The 24,301-nt window shown below is 45.3% G+C and overlaps 1 protein-coding gene across 3 annotated transcripts in view; it reads left to right on the top strand.

Annotated features, from left to right (window-relative positions):
• Positions 1 to 8,811, top strand: part of lin54 (lin-54 DREAM MuvB core complex component) — a 35,343-nt gene extending 26,532 nt beyond the window's left edge. For all 3 annotated transcript variants that reach the window (XM_034192448.1, XM_034192447.1, XM_034192446.1), the window contains exons 10-14: positions 527 to 595; positions 774 to 876; positions 954 to 1,091; positions 1,215 to 1,417; positions 8,326 to 8,811. In XM_034192448.1, the coding sequence (XP_034048339.1) occupies positions 527 to 595; positions 774 to 876; positions 954 to 1,091; positions 1,215 to 1,417; positions 8,326 to 8,527 (715 nt within the window). In that variant the 3' untranslated portion in view covers positions 8,528 to 8,811. The remainder of the gene's footprint in view (positions 1 to 526; positions 596 to 773; positions 877 to 953; positions 1,092 to 1,214; positions 1,418 to 8,325) is intronic.
• The last annotated feature ends 15,490 nt before the right edge of the window (positions 8,812 to 24,301 follow it).

Below are 24,301 nucleotides of genomic sequence, written 5' to 3'. Positions count from 1 at the left end.
GTTCTTTAAGTAAGTGACAACAATTTCTGAAGTTGTGTAATGTCTGTTCATCATGTCTGGACATTTCTTGTGGTGCCCCTCAGGGTTCAGTGTTGGGTCTGAAATTGTTTATTCTGTATATCTATGATAATTGCAAAGTATATTGAATTTGGTTGTTTGCAGATGATACTAATATTTCTGTTCTGTGGAGAATTAAAGCTCCATTGTGGTTTGATTAGAAATAAAATATTAAATTTGAACATGACAAAATTCATCAACAACATTTTTACCATGTTTACTGGAAATTGTGTTTTTTAGGTTTTGAATAATCCCACTAACAAACCAACAGCAGATTTGTAGTGAACTCAACTTTAATTTGTCTTTCTGTTGTGTTTTTCAAATACTTGCTGCGTAGCACAGCACCTGATTTGTAGAAATTCTAAAGCACAGAAAGGCGCACATGAAAACTGCTACAAAGGTCACACCAAATACACAACTGAATCTTAAATAATTTATTTTAACCTAAGTAATACTTATTGTTTCATAGCTTATCAGCAGAAACAACATCAAGACCAAGGAAACCCTGCAACTGCACCAAGTCACAGTGTCTCAAACTGTGAGTATGACTGGCTGACATCAATTTATTGTCTGCGTTGTAATTGTTCTATGCTTTGGAAAATTTTCTCAAGTTGAAGCTTGGTTTCATCGGTTAATGTATAACTCGGTTTCCTTAATATTATGTTCTAAAACTAATCTTTGACAAAGTGACTTGAACGTTTTTGCTCCCTTCCCAGGTACTGTGACTGCTTTGCAAATGGAGAATTCTGCAATAACTGTAACTGCACTAACTGCTTCAATAACCTGGAGCATGAAACAGAGCGTCTCAAAGCTATAAAGGTGAGTTTCTGAGTCGTTTTGGTACTCAGTCTTGTCTTGATGGACTTAGAAATCAGGATGAATCTCTCTTTTACTAGACGTGTCTGGACCGGAACCCAGAGGCCTTCAAACCTAAAATTGGTAAAGGCAAAGAGGGCGAGTCAGATCGGCGACACAGTAAAGGGTGCAACTGCAAACGTTCAGGCTGCCTGAAGAACTACTGCGAGTGCTATGAGGTGGCTCCTTTTCTCATTATGTACTGCTGCATGTCTGTGAAACTTGGTTTGATCCCCTCGTGTCATTGTGTTAATGTGAGCACCTGATGATCAGTATAACCTTTTTGTCTTTTTACTTTGAAGGCAAAGATCATGTGTTCTTCCATTTGCAAATGCATCGGCTGCAAAAACTTTGAGGAGAGTCCGGAGAGGAAGACACTGATGCACTTGGCCGATGCAGCAGAAGTGAGGGTGCAGCAGCAGACTGCAGCCAAGACTAAACTCTCATCACAAATCTCAGATCTGCTCATGAGGACGACACCCATCATTTCCAGTGGAGGCGGGAGGTAATGCTTTAATTTTTTCTGGAATCTGAAGAATTCTGCGCATTTTCAGTTTTAGTGTTGGGTTTTTTTTACAGTAAATTCCATTGACGTCATCCTAGCTCACAACCTTTCTCTGGTATAGACACTTTTGCGTGCTGAGCAAAACATCCAGCCTTGATCCAGTTGCTGCAGCTGAAGACACTTTTGCCTCCAAAAAGTTTGGTGTGCAATAATGTGGTGCTCCATGCGACTTTGGGTTGTTAGTTTTCATCCCAGGCGAGCCTATGCATTAATCCGCTCCTGGTTCTGTTATGGATTGGATCCAGACACTGTTATATTTCATTCACAGGTGTGAAGTAGTTTTTTACTCAACATTTTAATTAACTTAGATCTATTATGAATTATTTATTTAGTGAGTTTCCTGAGCTGCACCACAGCTGAAGGTGCTCAGTGTTCACATCCAGAGCTCTCTCCATGTGCTCTGCTACACATAAACCATTTGAGCATATTCACACACACACACACAAAACCCCCAAAAAACTGCAGTTTTACATTAACATAATGGAATTCAGACTGCAGTGCAAATGGGCCTTTACCGCTAATTAAAAAAAAGAAGTTTTATTATTATTATTCACCAGAGCGTCCATTCAGAAACCATCTAGGTGTTGTGTGGGCTGCTGAAGAGGAGGTACTGCTGGCCCACCACCACCAGAGGGCACCCTGCCTGGAGTGCGGGCTCCAGGCACCAGAGGGCGCTGCCGCCTCACAGGAGCAGCCGGGGTGACAGCTGACACTCATCACCTGTGACAGCTGTCACCACTCATCTGATCTGCATCGGTATATCAGCAAGACGTCATCTCCACCTCTTTGCCGAGATATCGTTCTACCTGAAAGGTAATATCCTCAGCCTGACTGCTTGATAGAAAGCCTTTTTGTTGTGATTTTTGTGAGTGATAACAGACTTTTTCTCCAACGAGAGGTGGAGGTAGCTTCCCTGCCGTGCAGATTGCTGGGTGCAGACGCACCCACGTTTAATTGTGTTTTTGTTCCTCGCCAGCAGTACCAGGTCCGACACGCGGAGGCAGTGGCCACCTGGGAGTTCGGGACTTGGCGGCTCCAGTATTCCCGGGGTCTGGTGGCGGAGGAAATCGTGTGGTTCCGGTTCTGCTTTGGACAGGCGTCTCCTATCTTCGAGCCTGCCCACACGACACCTTGTAATTTGACCTTTGATCTATTGTGGAATCTGTTGTGTTTGTTGTGCACGTTCGCAACAGTAAAGTGTTGTTATTTGACCTATTCTATTGTCCGTTCATTTGCGCCCCCTGTTGTGGGTCCGTGTACTTACACTTTCCCAACAGGATATCTCGGCCAACGTCATGGATCCCGAGGGGCGTCAACCGGCTGTTGAACGGCCAATGGAAGAACAGGGCGCACAGGCGCCCGCAGGAGGAATGATCGGTGAGTTGCAGCGGATCCTCACCGTTTTCACGGCTCGGTTGGATTTAATGACTGAGCAGAACGTCCTCCTTAACCGCAGGGTGGAGGTTCTCGCCGCGCAGGTGGAGGCGCGCCCTCAGGGCGCTGCTGCGGCTCTCCCTCCTGTCGACCCTGTGCGTAACAGTGACGTTCCACTGGTCGTTCAACGACCCCTCCCACCTTCCCCTGAAGCATACATAAGCCCTCCAGAGCCGTACGGAGGTTGTGTGGAGACGTGCGCGGACTTCCTTATGCAGTGTTCGCTCGTCTTCGCACAACGTCCCGTCATGTACGCGACTGATGCTAGTAAGATAGCTTATGTAATTAATCTGCTTCGCGGCAAGGCACGCGCTTGGGCTACAGCACTTTGGGAGCAAAATTCACGGCTCCTTCTGACATATGATGGGTTTGTGAGGGAGTTCAGAACAGTGTTCGATCATCCAAATAGAGGAGAGACCGCTTCAGCCGTGCTGCTGTCAATGAGACAGGGGCGCCGGAGCGCAGCTGCTTATGCAGTCGACTTCCGCATCGCGGCTGCGAGGTCCGGCTGGAATAACACTGCCCTCCGCGCCGCCTTCGTAAACGGACTGTCGTTGGTCCTGAAGGAGCTCCTGGTGGCTAAGGACGAACCGCGGGATTTAGACGGGCTTATTAATCTCGTTATACGATTAGACAATCGGTTAGAGGTACGCCGTCGGGAGCGAGGCGAAGGACGTGACCGGATACGCGCCGCCCCTCTCCCTTCCGGGTTCGAAAAGGGGCCGTCCTCCCCACGCTCCACAGCCGCAGCGCTTTGTGGGGCAACAGCTCCCCCTGCTGACGTTGTTAGGGAAACGCACAGGGCCAAAATGGGGAGGCTGATCCGTGGAGAGTGTTTTCTCTGCAGCTCAACAGAGCACACACAGAGAGACTGCCCCAAACGGCCAAAACGTCAACACTCGCCCTTAGAGACTGGGCTAAGGGGGGGTCAAGACATTCAAGTGAGACACACACAAATTGCCACACGACTCCCAGTCACAATCCTGAGCGGGGATTTAACCCTTCAAGCCCGAGCACTGGTGGACACGGGGTCAGAAGGGAATCTGCTAGACAGCAGATGGGCAAAGGAGGTAGGGCTCCCTCTGGTGGCGCTTCCTATGCCATTGCAGGTGCGGGCACTAGATGGCACCCTCCTCCCTTTACTCACACACAAGACACCACCAGTAACTCTGGTGGTGTCTGGAAACCACCGGGAGGAGATTGAGTTTTTTGTAACTCCTGCCACCTCCCGCGTGATTTTGGGCATCCCATGGATGTTAAAGCACAATCCCCGGATCGATTGGCCGTCTGGGGTGGTGGTTCAGTGGAGCGAAACCTGCCATCGGGTGTGTTTAGGATCCTCGGTTCCTCCCGGTTCCCAGGCTAAGGAGGAGGTCAAAGTCCCGCCCGATCTGACGGCGGTGCCGGTTGAGTACCACGATCTTGCTGACGTCTTCAGCAAGGACCTGGCACTCACCCTTCCCCCGCACCGTCCGTACGATTGTGCCATTGATTTGGTTCCGGGCGCTGAGTTCCCGTCCAGCAGGCTGTACAACCTCTCACGACCTGAGCGCGAATCAATGGAGACCTACATCCGGGACTCATTAGCTGCCGGGCTGATCCGGAACTCCACCTCCCCGATGGGGGCAGGTTTCTTTTTTGTGGGCAAGAAAGATGGCGGACTTCGTCCATGTATTGATTACAGGGGGCTGAATGAGATTACGGTTCGCAGCCGATACCCGTTGCCATTATTAGATTCCGTGTTCACCCCCCTGCATGGAGCCAAAATCTTTACTAAACTGGATCTTAGAAATGCGTATCACCTGGTTCGGATCCGGAAGGGAGACGAATGGAAGACGGCATTCAACACCCCATTAGGTCACTTTGAGTACCTGGTCATGCCGTTCGGCCTCACCAACGCCCCCGCGACGTTCCAAGCATTAGTTAATGATGTCTTGCGGGATTTCCTGCACCGATTCGTCTTCGTATATCTAGACGATATACTCATCTTTTCTCCGGATCCTGAGACTCATGTCCGGCATGTACGTCAGGTCCTGCAGCGGTTGTTGGAGAACCGGCTGTTTGTGAAGGGCGAGAAGTGTGAGTTCCACCGCACCTCTTTGTCCTTCCTGGGGTTTATCATCTCCCCCAACTCCGTCGCTCCTGATCCAGCCAAGGTTGCGGCGGTGAGAGACTGGCCCCAACCCACTAGCCGTAGGAAGCTGCAACAGTTCCTCGGCTTTGCTAATTTCTACAGGAGGTTCATTAAGGGCTACAGTCAGGTAGTTAGCCCCCTGACAGCCCTGACCTCACCAAAAGTTCCCTTCACCTGGTCGGATCGTTGCGATGCCGCGTTCAAGGAGTTGAAACGGCGCTTCTCGTCTGCACCCGTTCTGGTGCAGCCCGATCCTAGTCGCCAGTTAGTGGTTGAAGTGGACGCCTCGGACTCAGGGATAGGAGCTGTGCTTTCCCAGAGCGGGAAGACCGATAAGGTCCTTCACCCGTGTGCCTATTTTTCCCGCAGGTTGACCCCGGCCGAACGGAACTATGACGTCGGCAATCGAGAACTCCTTGCGGTGAAAGAGGCTCTTGAAGAGTGGAGACATCTGTTGGAGGGAACGTCCGTGCCATTCACGGTTTTCACTGACCACCGGAACCTGGAGTATATCAGGACCGCCAAGCGGCTGAATCCCAGGCAAGCCCGCTGGTCACTGTTCTTCGGCCGTTTTGACTTCCGGATCACCTACCGTCCCGGGACCAAGAACCAGAGATCGGATGCCTTGTCCCGGGTACATGAAGATGAAGTCAAAACGGAGTTGTCGGATCCACCGGAACCCATCATCCCGGAGTCCACTATCGTGGCCACCCTCACCTGGGACGTAGAGAGAACCGTCTGGGAGGCCCTGGCACGAAGCCCGGACCCCGGAACTGGGCCGAAGAACAGACTTTACGTCCCACCAGAAGCTAGGGCTGCAGTCCTGGACTTCTGTCACGGCTCTAAGCTCTCCTGTCATCCAGGGGTGCGAAGAACCGTGGCAGTTGTCCGGCAGCGCTTCTGGTGGGCGTCCCTAGAGGCCGACGTCCGGGATTATATCCAGGCCTGCACCACCTGCGCCAGGGGCAAGGCTGACCATCGTAGGGCTTCGGGTCTGCTCCAGCCGCTGCCCGTGCCCCATCGCCCCTGGTCCCACATCGGCCTGGATTTTGTCACGGGTCTCCCGCCGTCCCAGGGCAACACCACCATCCTCACGATAGTGGACCGATTCTCCAAGGCGGCCCACTTCGTGGCCCTCCCGAAGCTCCCGACGGCCCAGGAGACAGCGGACCTCCTGGTTCACCACGTCGTCCGGCTGCATGGGATCCCAACAGACATTGTCTCAGATCGCGGTCCCCAGTTCTCCTCGCACGTCTGGAGGAGCTTCTGCCGGGAACTGGGGGCCACGGTGAGTCTCTCATCCGGGTACCATCCCCAGACCAACGGGCAAGCAGAACGGGCCAACCAGGAGATGGAGCAGGCCCTGCGTTGCGTGACAGCCGCGCACCCGGCGGCCTGGAGTACCCATCTGGCCTGGATCGAGTATGCCCATAACAGCCAGGTGTTGTCAGCCACCGGCCTCTCCCCTTTCGAGGTATGTCTGGGGTACCAACCGCCTTTGTTTCCAGTGGTTGAGGGAGAGGTCGGTGTGCCCTCGGTCCAGGCCCACCTACGGAAGTGCCGTCGGGTGTGGCGTGCCGCCCGTTCTGCCTTGCTGAGGGCCCGGATGAGGTCAAAGGCCCATGCAGACCGTCGGTGGACCCCGGCCCCTGCGTATCGGCCAGGGCAGGAGGTGTGGTTGTCGACAAAGGACATCCCCCTCAAAGTGGACTCCCCCAAGTTACAGGACCGTTAAATCGGTCCCTTCAAAATCCAGAAGGTCATCAGTCCAGCCGCAGTGAGGCTTCAGCTGCCGGCCTCACTGCGGATCCATCCTGTATTTCACGTGTCCCGAATCAAACCACATCACACCTCACCCCTCTGTACTCCGGGTCCGGCACCGCCTCCTGCCCGGATCATCGATGGCGAGCCGGCTTGGACTGTGCGCCGGCTTTTGGATGTCCGTAGGATGGGCCGGGGTTTCCAGTATTTGGTGGACTGGGAGGGGTACGGACCTGAAGAACGCTCCTGGGTGAAGAGGAGCTTCATTCTGGACCCGGCCCTCCTGGCCGATTTCTACCGCCGCCACCCGGACAAGCCTGGTCGGGCGCCAGGAGGCGCCCGTTGAGGGGGGGGTCCTGTTGTGTGGGCTGCTGAAGAGGAGGTACTGCTGGCCCACCACCACCAGAGGGCACCCTGCCTGGAGTGCGGGCTCCAGGCACCAGAGGGCGCTGCCGCCTCACAGGAGCAGCCGGGGTGACAGCTGACACTCATCACCTGTGACAGCTGTCACCACTCATCTGATCTGCATCGGTATATCAGCAAGACGTCATCTCCACCTCTTTGCCGAGATATCGTTCTACCTGAAAGGTAATATCCTCAGCCTGACTGCTTGATAGAAAGCCTTTTTGTTGTGATTTTTGTGAGTGATAACAGACTTTTTCTCCAACGAGAGGTGGAGGTAGCTTCCCTGCCGTGCAGATTGCTGGGTGCAGACGCACCCACGTTTAATTGTGTTTTTGTTCCTCGCCAGCAGTACCAGGTCCGACACGCGGAGGCAGTGGCCACCTGGGAGTTCGGGACTTGGCGGCTCCAGTATTCCCGGGGTCTGGTGGCGGAGGAAATCGTGTGGTTCCGGTTCTGCTTTGGACAGGCGTCTCCTATCTTCGAGCCTGCCCACACGACACCTTGTAATTTGACCTTTGATCTATTGTGGAATCTGTTGTGTTTGTTGTGCACGTTCGCAACAGTAAAGTGTTGTTATTTGACCTATTCTATTGTCCGTTCATTTGCGCCCCCTGTTGTGGGTCCGTGTACTTACACTTTCCCAACACTAGGTTCTTCACATTACATATTCATTCACCATAAGTGACGTGCTGAGGACTGGGGAGGTCCCTCGTATGAGCCTATGGGTGCACATGGACTCGCAGCTTAAAATATATGTACGCCAGCATAAAAACAACTGTGTTCATTGCTTGGGACACTTTGGTTGCTGGCGCATTGCTGAATAAGTTGAATTAAAAGCACCTCTTAATCACAACATATTTCTGCAAAGATTTATTCTTTTTTTTCTGCCTAGATAGTATCTATAATAACATTTTAATTGCAACTGTTTTACCACTTAAGTTTGTGTCTTGTCCTTTGGGGTCACTGTGTAACAAGATAATAACTCACAAATAACTGTTTTTAATTAATTTCACAAATGTGCTACCTGCCACTGGGAAATGACTGGATGAAGTGATCGCCGGCAGTCTGGACCTGTGACATAGCTTCAGTTGCTTACTGTTTTCTTTGGTCACAGGTTGCCGTACACGTTTGTGACAAAGGAGGTGCTTGAAGCGACTTGCGAGTGTTTGCTGGAACAGGCCAAACAGGCCGAGCTGAGTCACCAGCCTCAGGCTGAGGCAGAAAGAATGATCCTGGAGGAGTTTGGGCACTGTCTCATGAGGATAATCAGCTCCGCAGGGAAAGCCAAAGCAGACTGCGCCTCCATCAACTGCTAGGACGAGTGCTCTGATTCTGTCTGCCCTCCAGCCACCACAGCCGCTCCTCCTGAGAGACACGGACCCTCGCCGCCTCTCGCTCCTGTAGGGGAGCAGGACGTCTCATCACAAGGCTGAACAATGACCTGCCGAGGCAAAGCTGAAAGACAGCTGGAAAAACAAACCGAACAGTCATTTGCACCGTTCACCAACTTTGTAAGCAACTTATTGAAGGACAAATGGACGGAGAAAGCAACTCTGATTGTCTTTAAAATTATCACACGTTGATCAGGCTGTGACTGACAAAAAAAAAAGACTGGAAAGAACCGAGCAAATCAGTGCTGAGCAGGAAATTAATTCTTGACTTTATTTGCCCTGTAAGGGCACTGTCAGATCTGCGCCCCCCCCCCCCCCCCCCCCACACACACACACACACACTACAGCTGGTCCTCAGTGTTATTCCGTTTCTCCTTCATTCTTTTCCATTTTAAGATTTTTTTTTTAATGTTTTCGCTTATATTTGTTCTTAAAATAGACAAAATATGTACATTTTGATATTTATTTTGACACGCATTTTATTGAGTGCTCATTTTGTGGCTTATAGTGTTGCAAGCTGTCTTAATCAAAGCTATGGTAGGTATTTCATACACAGGAATGTCAAAAGGCAGTGTTAGGTTTTATCAGAAAGGCTATTTTTAGATCAACACACACCTATAATGTATTTTACACACACATCAGAACAGAACAGCGATAAAACACGGCAAGATTTGGAAGCAATCTTCTGGTGCTGTAATTATATTCTTTTATCACTGACATGCTTACTACACATTAAAAACACAGAGAATGGTGGGAGGAAGAGGCGCGTGATGCAGTGACGTTAAGCAAGTAGAACCGTCATGGTTAGCCAAGCGTCCACAGTCAGCGTGGCACAAATCAAACGGTACGTTAGGGTCATTCATGCAACTGTTTGTCAAACTCGTTGAAGTTTTATGCAAAATTAAAAAAAAAAAAAGTCATCTCCACCCAGACTTACCGTGTTTGATATTTCTGTGGAGTTGTTGGGGGACAATAGCGTTTGGCGATGCCAGTACCTTTGTGGAACAAAGGTTGCAGTGTTTTGGGTCGTGGTGCCTCCTGTCTTACTGTGTGGCTGTGACACTTGGCCACTAACCAGTGATCTAAGATGACAGCTGGATGTCTTTGGGATGAGGATGTCTTGAGACCTCTTGAATGACTTTGTCAAATGAATGGTTAATGAGGGAGACTCAAATGAGGGCACTGTGAAGGAATACCAGCTTCGGTATTTTTGGCCATGTGCTGTATTTGTCTGGGTGTGATCCGGCTGGCAGGTACCTCAGTGTTGAGGACCGCAGCAGCTGGAGAATGCCAAGTGGACAACTACGCTTCACCTGGCTGCAGAAGACTGACGGCTGCTCTCAGGCAGCCTGGGACGGTTAGTTATCTGCCTGGGTGGTTGCCATCCAGGACCCAAGGCAGTCCCGTAGTGTGGTGCATCGTCCTAGACCTGATGATCCCGCAGAGCCTTTAAGTGCCTCATCTGCAGAGTTCTGACAAGATGTTCCTCCATGCTGATGTAAATGTAAAAGCGGTGTTCAGAATTTCACAAGAATGTACAGACGAGAGTCGCCAAAATGAAGAAAGACACACCCCAGAAAGCACTTCAGCATGATGTCACTGCGTGCAGTTAACCGACTCACGGTGAGAGTTAAAACTAGCACCCCAGAAAGCACTTCAGCACACTCGAATTCCTCACAAACCATCTGGAATCTGCCTCTGATTCTAACAAACATTTCATTGACCCCATGTTCATCTTTACACACAATCTGTTAAAAATCTCTAATTTAAAAAATTAATTTGTTCATTTAGATCTGCAGACGTAATAATATGCAAATGTTACATCTCAATTTTATACTTGCAGGATATTGGATATATGTTTAAAAAGAGGAGAAAAGCAGTAAATTCCAGCAGGTATTTTTAAAGCATCTCACATCTTTCTGCTTTAGTATTCAGGGTTTTTATTATTAATACGAATCAACCATACAGCCTCTTCACCAACGTGTTTATCAGATTGTCAGCAGTGTGGCTGTAGCAGATTTTTTTACTTCACACTGAATCATTTTTCTAAGCTTTAATTTTTTTTTTTTTTTTTTTTACAGCACATTATGTCGTAATTATTTCAGCTGTTTAAAAACATTACAGCCTCTCAAGTGCTTTCACCTGAAGTTTTGGCTCTGCTGCCTGCTGTCGCCCTGGAAACACGCTGTCACATCCCATACATTCTTTTATATGTATATATATATATATATATATATATATATATATATATATATATATATATAAATCAGGTGATTTCATGTCACTGTAGAACCAGTGTGTACACTACATCCAGAAAATATTCACGGCGCTTTTTCCACATTTTGTGTTACAGCCTTATTCCAAAATTGATGAAATTAATTTTTTGCCCTCGACCTTCTACACACAATACCCCATAATGACTGTGAATTTTTATTTTTTTTTGAGATTTTTGCAAATTTATATAAAACTAGAAAATCACATGCATGTAAGTATTCACAGCCTTTGTTATGGAGCTCAATACTGAGTTCAGGTGCCTCATGTTTCCACTGATCATGCTTGAGATGTTTGTACAGTTTAATTGGAGTCCACCTGGAGTAAATTAAGTTGGCTGGACATGATTTGGAAAGACACACACCTGTCTACATATAAGGTCCCACAGTTGACAGTCAGAGCACAAACCAAGCATGAAGTCAAAGGAATTGTCTGTAGACCTCAGAGACAGGATTGTCTGGAGGCACAAATCTGGGGAAGGGAACAGAAACATTTCTGCTGCTTTGAAGGTCCTAATGAGCACAGTGGCCTCCATCATCTGTAAATGGAAGAAGTTCAGATCCACCAGGACTCTTCCTAGAGCTGGACGCCCGTCTAAACTGAGTGATCGGGGGAGAAGGACCTTAGTCAGGGAGGTGACCAAGAACTCGATGGTTACTCTGAAAGAGCTCCAGCATTCCTCCGTGGAGAGAGGAGAACCTTCCAGAAGGACAACCATCTCTGCAGCAATCCACCAATCAGGCCTGTATGGTAGAGTGGCCAGATGGAAGCCACTCCTTAGTAAAAGGCACATGGCAGCCCACCTGGAGTTTGACAAAAGGCACCCGAAGGACTCTCAGACCAGGAGAAACAAAGTTCTCTGGTTTTTCGGCAGCAAGAACTGTGAGACTACCCAGGTTGGATGGGGAACTGACGCTCCCCATCCAACCTGATGGAGCTTGAGAGGTGCTGCAAAGAGGAATGGGCCAAACTGTCCAAAGATAGGTGCACCAAGCTTGTGGCATCATATTCAAGAAGACTTGAGGCTGTAATTGCTGCCAAAGGAGCATCAACAAAGTATTGATCAAAGGGTGTGAATACTTATGCATGTGTGGTTTCTTAAATGGTAAATGGACTGCATTTATAAAGCGCTTTTCCATCTGCATCAGATGCTCAAAGCGTTTTACAATAATGCCTCACATTCACCCTGATGCGAGGGTGTGCTGCCATACAAGGCGCTCACTACACACCGGGAGCAACTCGAGGATTAAAGACCTTGCCCAAAGACCCTTAGAGATTTTCCTGTCAGGCTGGGATTTGAACCAAGGATCCTCTGGTCTCAAGCCCAACACTTAACCACTAGACCGTCACCTCCCCCATTGAGGGGAAAACATGAATTTCATCCATTTTGGAATAAGGCTGTAACGTAACAAAATGTGGAACAGGTAAAGTGCTGTGAATACTTTCAGGATGCTGAGTATGTGCACGCTCACGTTATTGATGCAGAAGATTGAGATCAGCATTGGATATTTTGAACCAGGGTTGTGTCTTATTTTCCTGTTTTGTTTTTAATAAGGTTTCTGTGTTACGGTGGCATTTACAAGATCATTTAAAGTAGAACTGTTGTTTTTAAGATGCTTTTTAAAGAGAGTGGGCGTCGTACTAATCGTCCTTTGTCTGCTCTGAGCCACCTCAGAATGAACATTAATCTGTCTCCTGTGTTTGCTGTCACACTTTATACTCGCATTAAAAAACAAACAAACCTGGATTCAAATGCATTATAATAATTCAGAGGACAAACTACTAAACCTCGTTATTTAAATGGTGGTGGTTATTTTAATGGCCTGATGGAAAAATATAACCTGTATATCGTTTGCCCCTACCCTTAACCTAAAAGACTATAAACCTGGACCACCACCAACGACATCACCACTGTGTGATGCCATGGCCGGCAGAAGTCAAACTGAAGTCGGTTGATCACAACTTCCAGCTGGCAGTATTTCCGGTCCTGGAAAAATAGACTGGATGTAATTGTTCCGGTGCAGTGCAAAGATAGCCAGTCTGTATTTAAACACTTCACAGCTTATCATTTACAGTCTGTAGTGCACACAACATATCACACGGCTCTAAAGTAGCAGTGGACCGTCTTTAAGGGAAAAAGTGCCATTGTGTCTCATTTGTAGATTTTTTTTTTTCCCTCATGTTTTAATTTTGTGAGCTTGTGTACAAAATGGCAATCCTTGTTTTTTTTAAAAAAAAAAAATCCAATTGTAAAAATAAATTTGCTTAGCATTTCTCCAAAACAAAATCTCTCTTGTTCCTGCTCTGTTCATAATCTAAAAAAAATCCAGAAATCACAATATATGATTTTTTAATAATTTATTTGTATGTTACTACTGCAAATAAATATTTCAACAACTGTGAAAATCAATGTTAATATTTGGTACAGTAGCCTTTGTTTGTAATTACAGAGGTCAAATGTTTTTCACCAGGTTTTCACACACTGCAGCAGGGATTTTGGTCTACTCTTCCATACAGATCTTCTCTAGATCAGTCAGGTTACTGGGCTGTTGCTGAGAAACAGAGTTTGAGCTCCCTCCAAAGATTTTCGATTGGATTTAGGTTCTGGAGACTGGCGAGGCCACTCCAGAACCTTGATATGCTTCTTACGGAGCCACTCCTTGGTTATCCTGGCTGTGGGCTTCGGGTCATTGTCATGTTGGAAGACCCATCCACGACCCATCTTCAATGCTCTAACTGAGGGAAGGAGGTTGTTCCCCAAAATCTCACAATACATGGCCCGGTCATCCTCTCCTTAATACAGTGCAGTCGTCCTGTTCCATGTGCAGAAAAACACCCCCAAAGCATGATGCTTCCACCCCCATGCTTCACAGTAGGGACGGTGTTTTTGGGATGGTACTCAGCATTCTTCTTCCTCCAAACATGGCGAGTGGAATTAAGACCAAAAAGTTCTATTTTGGTCTCATCTGACCACATAACCTTCTCCCATGACTCCTCTGGATCATCCAAATGGTCATGGGCAAACTTAAGACAGGCCTGGACGTGTGCTGATTTAAGCAGGGGAACCTTCCGTGCCGTGCATGATTTTAACTCATGACGTCTTAGTGTATTACCCACAGTAACCTTGGAAACAGTGGTGCCAGCTCTCTTCAGGTCATTGACCAGCTCCTCCCGTGCAGTTCTGGGCTGATTCCTCACCTTTCTTGGGATCATTGATACGCCACGAGGTGGGATCTTGCATGGAGCCCCAGTCTGAAGGAGATTGACAGTCATGTTTAGCTTCTTCCATTTTCTAATAATTGCTCCAACAGTTGATCTTTTTTCACCAAGCTGCTTGGTAATTTCCCCGTAGCCCTTTCCAGCCTTGTGGAGGTCTACAATTTTGTCTCTGATGTCTTTGGACAGCTCTTTGGTCTTAGCCATGTTAGTAGTTGGAGTCTTACGGATTGTGTGGCGTGGAAAGGTGTTTTTATGCAGCTAACGACCTCAAATAGGTGCTTCTAATTTGGAATAATAAGTGGAGTGGAGGTGAACTTTTTCGAGGCGGACTAACAGGTCTTTGAGGGCCAGAATTTTTTGCTGATTGGCAGGTGGTGAAATGCTTATTTGCAGCAGTAACGTGCAAATAAATGATTAAAAAAATCATACATTGTTATTTCCAGATTTTTTATTTTTTTTTAGATTATGTCTCTCACAGTGGACATGCACCTAAGATGAACATTTCAGACCCCTCCATGATTTCTAAGTGGGAGAACTTGCAAAATCCCAGGGTGTTCAAATACTTATTTTCCTCACTGTAGAGAATTTATGAGGTATTGTCCTGGGGCCAGTCAAGTTTAGTAATGTCACTGTCAGCAAACCAGTTACTTGTAGTTTTTGGGTTGTGTGCAGGTGCCAGGTCCTGCTGAAAAAGGAAATTGGCATCTCCATAAACCTTGTCAGCAGGTGAAAGCATGAAGTGCTCTGAATCTCCTGGTGTGTTGAACTAACTTTTTAAAACACAGTGGACCAACACCAGCAGATGACATGGCGCCCCAAATCATCACTGACGATGGAAACTTCACCCTGGACTTCAAGCACCTTGGATTTTGTGCCTCTCCACTCTTCCTGCAGACTGTGGGACCTTCATTTTTAAATGAAATGCCAAATTTTCTTTCATCTGGAAAGAGAACTTTGGACCACTGAGTAATAGTCCAGCTTTTTCTCTCCTTACCTCAGGTAAGCCATTTCTGGTGTGGTCTGTGGTTCTTTAGTAATAATGCGACATTTGTAGCTCTTCATGCGCTGGCTCCAGCCTCAGTCCACTCCTTGTGAAGTTCCAAGCTGATTCCAAGTTCTTGGAATATGTTTTGTTTAACAATCTTCTCAAGGCTGCGGTCATCCCTGTTGCTTGTGCATCTTGTGCAAACACACTTTTCCCTTGTAGTCAACTTTCTGTGAATGTTTTTATCCATCACTGTGAACAGCCTGCCCTTTTTCCAATGAGTCTTCCTGGTGGTGTTACCATAATACAAATCATATTTTCTTTTAAAAGTATTCATAGTTGGTGAGGAAACCACAGACCAAAGCAAACTATTCCATAACACAACAGCTCTATTGCTGAAAAAACTCGAGGCCAGTCTAGACCTTTCAACCTCAAGGATCAGCCCATGGCCTCCAGGGCCAGCGTATCTTCTCATTTCAAAGAAAATTTAAAAATGAACATTTTTATATCTGTGTAAGATTTTGTACATTTCAATTAAATCACCTCTAGTGTGTCTATCTGCTAAAGTAGTTAAACCAAGTCCAGCAAGTTTGTCCATACAGGGCATATGTTGAAACTTGTGTATCAACTTAATAGCTCTTCTGTGAACCATTTCACTGTCTTTCTCAAGATATGGTGCCCAGACCTGTACATAATACTCAAGGTGGGGCTTTACAAAACTCTCTCATAATAGAAGAAAATATTCTTTAGTGATATGAGAGAAGGCTCTTTTAATGATGCCCAATATACTGTTAACCTTAGCTGCCAACACAGCCATCTGCTTTGAGAAGGACAAATTGCTTGAAATTAAGATGCCAAGATCTTTTTCCTTTGTAGCAGTCTGTAAAATGTTTACCTTTCATAATATAATCGTAACGGGGATTTTTCTTTCCCATATGAAGGACTTTACATTTTTGTTCATTGAAACCCAACAGTCTCAGACCATGCAATGAGATTATTGCCATCTCGAACCTCTGCTGCATCGATGAGGGAAATAATGGGGTGATACACTTTAGTGTCGTCAGCAATGGTCTTACACTTTGATTTGATCACACTTGGCAAATCGTTAATAAAAAAACAAAAACAAACGAGTCCAATAGAACTCAGTGAGCATCATATATGAATGCCATATATCCCCTCATTAACCCCCTAAAACCACCCGACGTTAACATAAAATTACTTCCATCCTCAACTCCAAGGATGTCCTGGGATGATGGCTGTAACTACTGTTTAGTTTCGCTCGTTCAGGAGCTCCTGCATGACATTTATTGTTAATAAATTATTTATTAACAATAAACGGACTGCATTTAAAAAGCACTTTTCCATTTGCATCAGACGCTCAAAGTGCTTTACAATAATGCCTCACATTCACCCCGATGTCAGGGTGCTGCCATACAAGGTGCTCACTACACCCCGGGAGCAACTAGAGCAGGGGTGTCCAAACTACGGCCCGCGGGCCAACTGCGGCCCGCAGCAAATTCTGAAAAATATAATTAAATATGGCCCGCACAAGAAGCTTGAGGTCAACTTTGTTGCACTTCTCCGTTTCAACACTAGATGGAGCCAGCGGCTGGCTCCATCTAGCCAGCCACAGAAACGAAATTAAGCGAAGAAAACTTTTACAGCACCGAAGAAGAAGAAATGGCAGCGCCGAAGAAACGCAAAATATTAAGTGAATGTAGAAGATTTCAAACACGGTGGGAAAACGAGTATTTTTTCAAAGAAATCAACGGAAAGTGTCTGTTTGATTTGTAACGAAGATGTTGCTGTGATGAAAGAGTATAATAATACTAGAGGATTAAGGACCTTGCCCAAGGGCCCTTAATGATTTTCTGGTCAGGCTGGGATTTGAACAGAGGATCCTTTGGTCTCAAGCCCAACAACCAGACATCACCTCCCCCTGAAAATAAAATTCAGCAGATACATGCATTTACGATAAAAATCAGACAGATGACCATGCTAAAAAAAAAAAAAAAATTAGAACGATCCATAAGATTACAAAGATTTTTAACAGAAAACTGTCAAAAGGGTTAAGAAATATAAGTGTAAAGATGATTGAATATCAATCAATCAATCAATTTTTTTTTTTTATATAGCGCCAAATCACAACAAACAGTTGCCCCAAGGTGCCTTATATTGTAAGGCAAGGCCATACAATAATTATGTAAAACCCCAACGGTCAAAACGACCCCCTGTGAGCAAGCACTTGGCGACAGTGGGAAAGAAAAACTCCCTTTTAACAGGAAGAAACCTCCAGCAGAACCAGGCTCAGGGAGGGGCAGTCTTCTGCTGGGACTGGTTGGGACTGAGGGAGAGAACCAGGAAAAAGACATGCTGTGGAGGGGAGCAGAGATCAATCACTAATGATTAAATGCAGAGTGGTGCATACAGAGCAAAAAGAGAAAGAAACACTCAGTGCATCATGGGAACCCCCCAGCAGTCTAAGTCTATAGCAGCATAACTAAGGGATGGTTCAGGGTCACCTGATCCAGCCCTAACTATAAGCTTTAGCAAAAAGGAAAGTTTTAAGCCTAATCTTAAAAGTAGAGAGGGTGTCTGTCTCCCTGATCTGAATTGGGAGCTGGTTCCACAGGAGAGGAGCCTGAAAGCTGAAGGCTCTGCCTCCCATTCTACTCTTACAAACCCTAGGAACTACAAGTAAGCCTGCAGTCTGAGAGCGAAGCGCTCTATTGGGGTGATATGGTACTATGAGGTCCCTAAGATAAGATGGGACCTGATTATTCAAAACCTTATAAGTAAGAAGAAGAATTTTAAATTCTATTCTAGAATTAACAGGAAGCCAATGAAGAGAGGCCAATATGGGTGAGATATGCTCTCTCCTTCTAGTCCCCGTCAGTACTCTAGATGCAGCATTTTGAATTAACTGAAGGCTTTTCAGGGACCTTTTAGGACAACCTGATAATAATGAATTACAATAGTCCAGCCTAGAGGAAATAAATGCATGAATTAGTTTTTCAGCATCACTCTGAGACAAGACCTTTCTAATTTTAGAGATATTGCGTAAATGCAAAAAAGCAGTCCTACATATTTGTTTAATATGCGCTTTGAATGACATATCCTGATCAAAAATGACTCCAAGATTTCTCACAGTATTACTAGAGGTCAGGGTAATGCCATCCAGAGTAAGGATCTGGTTAGACACCATGTTTCTAAGATTTGTGGGGCCAAGTACAATAACTTCAGTTTTATCTGAGTTTAAAAGCAGGAAATTAGGTCATCCATGTCTTTATGTCTGTAAGACAATCCTGCAGTTTAGCTAATTGGTGTGTGTCCTCTGGCTTCATGGATAGATAAAGCTGTGTATCATCTGCGTAACAATGAAAATTTAAGCAATACCGTCTAATAATACTGCCTAAGGGAAGCATGTATAAAGTGAATAAAATTGGTCCTAGCACAGAACCTTGTGGAACTCCATAATTAACTTTAGTCTGTGAAGAAGATTCCCCATTTACATGAACAAATTGTAATCTATTAGATAAATATGATTCAAACCACCGCAGCGCAGTGCCTTTAATACCTATGGCATGCTCTAATCTCTGTAATAAAATTTTATGGTCAACAGTATCAAAAGCAGCACTGAGGTCCAACAGAACAAGCACAGAGATGAGTCCACTGTCCGAGGCCATAAGAAGATCATTTGTAACCTTCACTAATGCTGTTTCTGTACTATGATGAATTCTAAAACCTGACTGAAACTCTTCAAATAGACCATTCCTCTGCAGATGATGAGTTAGCTGTTTTACAACTACCCTTTCAAGAATTTTTGAGAGAAAAGGAAGGTTGGAGATTGGCCTATAGTTAGCTAAGATAGCTGGGTCAAGTGATGGCTTTTTAAGTAATGGTTTAATTACTGCCACCTTAAAAGCCTGTGGTACATAGCCAACTAACAAAGATAGATTGATCATATTTAAGATTGAAGCATTAAATAATGGTAGGGCTTCCTTGAGCAGCCTGGTAGGAATGGGGTCTAATAGACATGTTGATGGTTTGGATGAAGTAACTAATGAAAATAACTCAGACAGAACAATCGGAGAGAAAGAGTCTAACCAAATACCGACATCACTGAAAGCAGCCAAAGATAACGATACGTCTTTGGGATGGTTATGAGTAATTTTTTCTCTAATAGTTAAAATTTTGTTAGCAAAGAAAGTCATGAAGTCATTACTAGTTAAAGTTAATGGAATACTCAGCTCAATAGAGCTCTGACTCTTTGTCAGCCTGGCTACAGTGCTGAAAAGAAACCTGGGGTTGTTCTTATTTTCTTCAATTAGTGATGAGTAGAAAGATGTCCTAGCTTTACGGAGGGCTTTTTTTATAGAGCAACAGACTCTTTTTCCAGGCTAAGTGAAGATCTTCTAAATTAGTGAGACGCCATTTCCTCTCCAACTTACGGGTTATCTGCTTTAAGCTACGAGTTTGTGAGTTATACCACGGAGTCAGGCACTTCTGATTTAAAGCTCTCTTTTTCAGAGGAGCTACAGCATCCAAAGTTGTCTTCAATGAGGATGTAAAACTATTGACGAGATACTCTATCTCACTTACAGAGTTTAGGTAGCTACTCTGCACTGTGTTGGTATATGGCATTAGAGAACATAAAGAAGGAATCATATCCTTAAACCTAGTTACAGCGCTTTCTGAAAGACTTCTAGTGTAATGAAACTTATTCCCCACTGCAGGGTAGTCCATCAGAGTAAATGTAAATGTTATTAAGAAATGATCAGACAGAAGGGAGTTTTCAGGGAATACTGTTAAGTCTTCTATTTTCATACCATAAGTCAGAACAAGATCTAAGATATGATTAAAGTGGTGGGTGGACTCATTTACTTTTTGAGCAAAGCCAATAGAGTCTAATAATAGATTAAATGCAGTGTTGAGGCTGTCATTCTCAGCATCTGTGTGGATGTTAAAATCGCCCACTATAATTATCTTATCTGAGCTAAGCACTAAGTCAGACAAAAGGTCTGAAAATTCACAGAGAAACTCACAGTAACGACCAGGAGGACGATAGATAATAACAAATAAAACTGGTTTTTGGGACTTCTAATTTGGATGGACAAGACTAAGAGTCAAGCTTTCAAATGAATTAAAGCTCTGTCTGGGTTTTTGATTAATTAATAAGCTGGAATGGAAGATTGCTGCTAATCCTCCGCCTCGGCCCGTGCTACGAGCGTTCTGACAGTTAGTGTGACTCGGGGGTGTTGACTCATTTAAACTAACATATTCATCCTGCTGTAACCAGGTTTCTGTTAGGCAGAATAAATCAATATGTTGATCAATTATTATATCATTTACCAACAGGGACTTAGAAGAGAGAGACCTAATGTCTCTGATGAATATATCATCAGAGCAGTAAATTGATCAGTCCTTTCCTGCTGCTGCGTTCATGTACCGTTGAAAATTACAGTTGTTTGCTTGGATTGGTTTTTTTTTTTTTTATGTGGATGGGGGGGGGGGGGGGGGGGGTCAGTGTCACTGGGCTCAGTCACTTTATACAGGCAAGAAATAATCTTTTGCGTGGATACAATGAATTATTTTACCAAACCACGCTCCTGCCACAAGCAACTGCTGAATTTGAAACAACAAAAAAGTCCTGTAATTTCCAACGGTACTTGAATGCAGCAGTGATCTGTACTGCGCTCAAAAGGACTGCTGTAAGTTCAGCTGCCTCTCAGGCCATCAGATACCATGGATGATTTGACCCACCTTGACAACGACACAGGTATGACATGATCCCACTTGTATTTTTGATTTAGTTTCTATTAAAGTAAGATGGGTGAAAGAAGACATCTTTGCTGGTAAATAGCCAAGCATTATAAATGCAAAGATTTTCTTTTTTGTTTTTGAAGAGACAAATGAAGCCTGTGACCAGCTGGAAGCGTCACCCAGTGGAAATGATGAGGATACATCTGATGTCATGGAAACTGTTTCTCCTGCAGCTGTAAATGAGAGTCTATCTGAATTGGAGACAACTTGCAAAATCGTTGACGTGGACACGGGTAGCTGTAATCCTGACACTGGCAAGAAGTCCGTTTGAAGCCGAAAGCCAACTGTGGCAGCATCAAAAGCACTTGCTGACAAACCTGCTGCGGCTGCTCCAGTCATTAAAGAAGAGGGAGGAAACCTGTAGGTGCTGCAGTACCTGCTGTGTGACAGAGTAAAAGAAAGAACAAAAACACAGTCAAAAACGACTGAGGAACAATGGAGAGCATAGCTGCTGAAGCTGCTTTTGAGCCAAAAGTAAGCATAAAAAATAGCAGAAGCAACTTCTGATGATCAGCCTCAGGTGGGGTCAGACGTGGCTGCTGAAGTAACTATGCAGAATAATTCCACTGAAGACTTAATTCAAGAAGAACATGACTCTGCTCCACTGGAAAAAGTAGTGTTAAAGCCCAGAAGAGGGCAGAAATCTAAAAAAGCTACTCTTTGAAAACTTCAAAGTGTTGTTGAGAAACATGTGGCTGATAGTCAACCTCAAGAGCCCATTGCCATCATCGGCAAACGGCTAGTTAGGAGAGGGCGAAAGATGAACCAGGCTTCAGTGGCAGCAGACACTTTGGAGAATAAGCAGCAGCCTCAACCTCCAGCCAGGGCAAAGAGGAAGAAGTACCAAACAGGAAGCAGAACAGCTAGCCAATGGTGATGGAGGTCCTTCAGGTGAAGAGACCACAGTAGATATGGCTGAAAAACCCAGAAGAGGAAGCCGAAAAGCAAAAGACTCCACTGAGGTCCAGGATGAGCCTGTGGTCAACCCCACAGAGAGGAAAAGCAACTGAAGAGGTTCAATTGCCAAACTACCTGAAGATACAGTTGCCCAGGAGGGTGAAGAAAACAAAAATGATGCAGGTTCTTCAAATACTCTGGCTCTTAAACATCCAGATACTTATGTCAACAAATCCAGAAGGGGATTGAAAACCTCATCCCAGAACAAGGTTTCACAAACTACTCCAATTAGGAGAGGTCAAAGTTTAGCCAACGCCACAGAGGAGGGTTGTGCAAAAATCGATCCTGTTTCGGTTGAACCTGCTCCAAAGAGGAGGCATGCAGTGGCAACAGCCGTGGAAGATTCTGAAGAGAGCAGCTCTATGGCTGTGGCTAACCCAGACAAAGATTGTTCTGGAATTAAAGATGTCGAGGCAAAAATGTCCAAAAAATGTGTGTCGTGGAAGGCACACTTAAGTTTTTGAGTTTTCGAACCCAACTCCTGTAAAGGCAACTCTGGGCAGGAAGCTTAAACCTGAAGACCAAGATGATGACACGTCAACATTAAAAAGAGTTCCTGCTAAACAGGTCAGAGTGCAAAATCCAGTGCCGTCTGCCAGTGAAATCATTGACAGTAATCATAAGCATGAGTCAAACGTGAATGAAACTGAAGAGAATCCTCCGTCACATCAAACCACTGTCAGTCCAGCCAGCGAGCCAGGCGACGGCCAAGAGTCACCGAGACAACCGCTGAAGAAGCTGCACCTACAAACAAGCGCAGGGTGAATGCTAAGAAAGGTGCTGCTGCCGAGGCTGTTAAAGCTGAGACTCAACAAACAAGACGAGGAAGATCGGCAGAGAAATAAGTCTTTCTACAGTCTTTTTCCCAAAATGTTTTGTACTTTTTTGCATTTTAAAAAAGTAGTTTTAGGTGAAAAACTAAATATTGCATTACTGAATTGTAAATGTAATACTGTTATAAATTATTTTTGTCAGGAGTTTTTTTTTTTTTTATTTCATATATGTAAGAGTAAAGCTTGTCAATAAACTTTTTTGATGGGAAAGTGGTCTTTTTTTATTTTTTGTTCTGTCTGTCTGGTTCATGTTCTTAGTCCTAATGTTTCCTGTCTTACTGTAGGTTTGTGAGACTTGGATTTTTGCTAGCAATCTAAAGCGATGACTGGATGCATTTGGTACCAGGTCTCTTTGTAGGATCCTTGGGTACTGCTGGAATGACTTTGTCAAACAAGCAATTTACTCAATGAGACTAAAATGAGCATCACTTGTATTGTGAGGAATGTCAGCGATAACATTTTGTCCATGTGGCACATTTCTCTGATCATGGTCCAGCACATAGGTGGGTTAGTGTTTATTTAGGGCCTAAAGCTACTGGAGAAGTCCAAAGGATGATGCCTACATCTCACTCGGCTGTGGTAGATGGATGGTTACTTTCAAGAAGTGGCTATGGATTAAGCTGTAGACCTGGATAGGTGCCACCTAGGTTCCAAGGCACATGCTCCCTGACCTGTTGCTAGTGTTGCTCCATATTGCAGAGCGGGTAATGGCTGGACTAATATGTAGACCTGGGTTTGATGCCAAGTCATGATATCCATCAGGGTCTTTGGACAAGACACTTCATCTATGTTACCCCAGTGAGTACTGGCCTTGGCTGAGGAAGTATCCTGCAATGGACTAGCATCTTTGTTCACGATGGAATTCAGGGATAAGAACTAGTACCAATGGGCATCAGGTTCTTCAAAGAACTGATACACCGATCATAAAAATGGTCAGTGCTTTAACAAATGAGAAAATTTGTATTTACGAGGTCTGTTAGAAAAGTATCAGACCTTTTTATTTTTTTCAAAAACCTGATGGATTTGAATCACGTGTGTTTGCATGAGCAAACCTTGAACCTTCGTGCGCATGTGTGAACTTTTTCACACCTGTTGATTGCATCATTTTCTGGTAAGCAGCCTTTGTGTGGGACGTGTGTCGTGCGCTCGGTGTTTTTTCATTGCAAGGAAAAAGATGGAACAACTGGAGCAGCGCCGCATCAGATTTTGCCAGAAACTGGGCGACAGCCAGGTGGAAACCATTCGGATGATTCAGACGGCTTTCGGTGACTTTTCAGTCGTGTGACTATCCGAGAAATTGTGGAAGAGGTGGGCATGTCACAGCATGTCCTGTGAGACTTCAACACAAAGGCGCCTCTGCTCCACTGTCAGAAGCTTCAGGAAAGAATTTCACCGCCACTCTTTTCATGGCCAAATCTTCTGTCACAGTGGAATGTTCCGAAAAAGTGCTGATGTCCACCTCTTCCACAATTTCTCGGATAGTCACACGACGGTCCCGCATCACCACAGCGTTCACTTTGGAAATGATCTGGTGATTTGAGCATGTTGATGGCCGACCGGAGCGCGGCTCGCTCTCCACCGTTATGCGGACGTCTTTAAACTGGTTGTACC

This window comes from Thalassophryne amazonica, chromosome 17 (assembly GCF_902500255.1).
Source record: "Thalassophryne amazonica chromosome 17, fThaAma1.1, whole genome shotgun sequence".
Lineage (NCBI taxonomy): Eukaryota > Metazoa > Chordata > Actinopteri > Batrachoidiformes > Batrachoididae > Thalassophryne > Thalassophryne amazonica.
The sequence above is the reverse complement of the archived record's forward strand: the minus strand, read 5'-3'. Positions and strand labels throughout refer to the sequence as shown.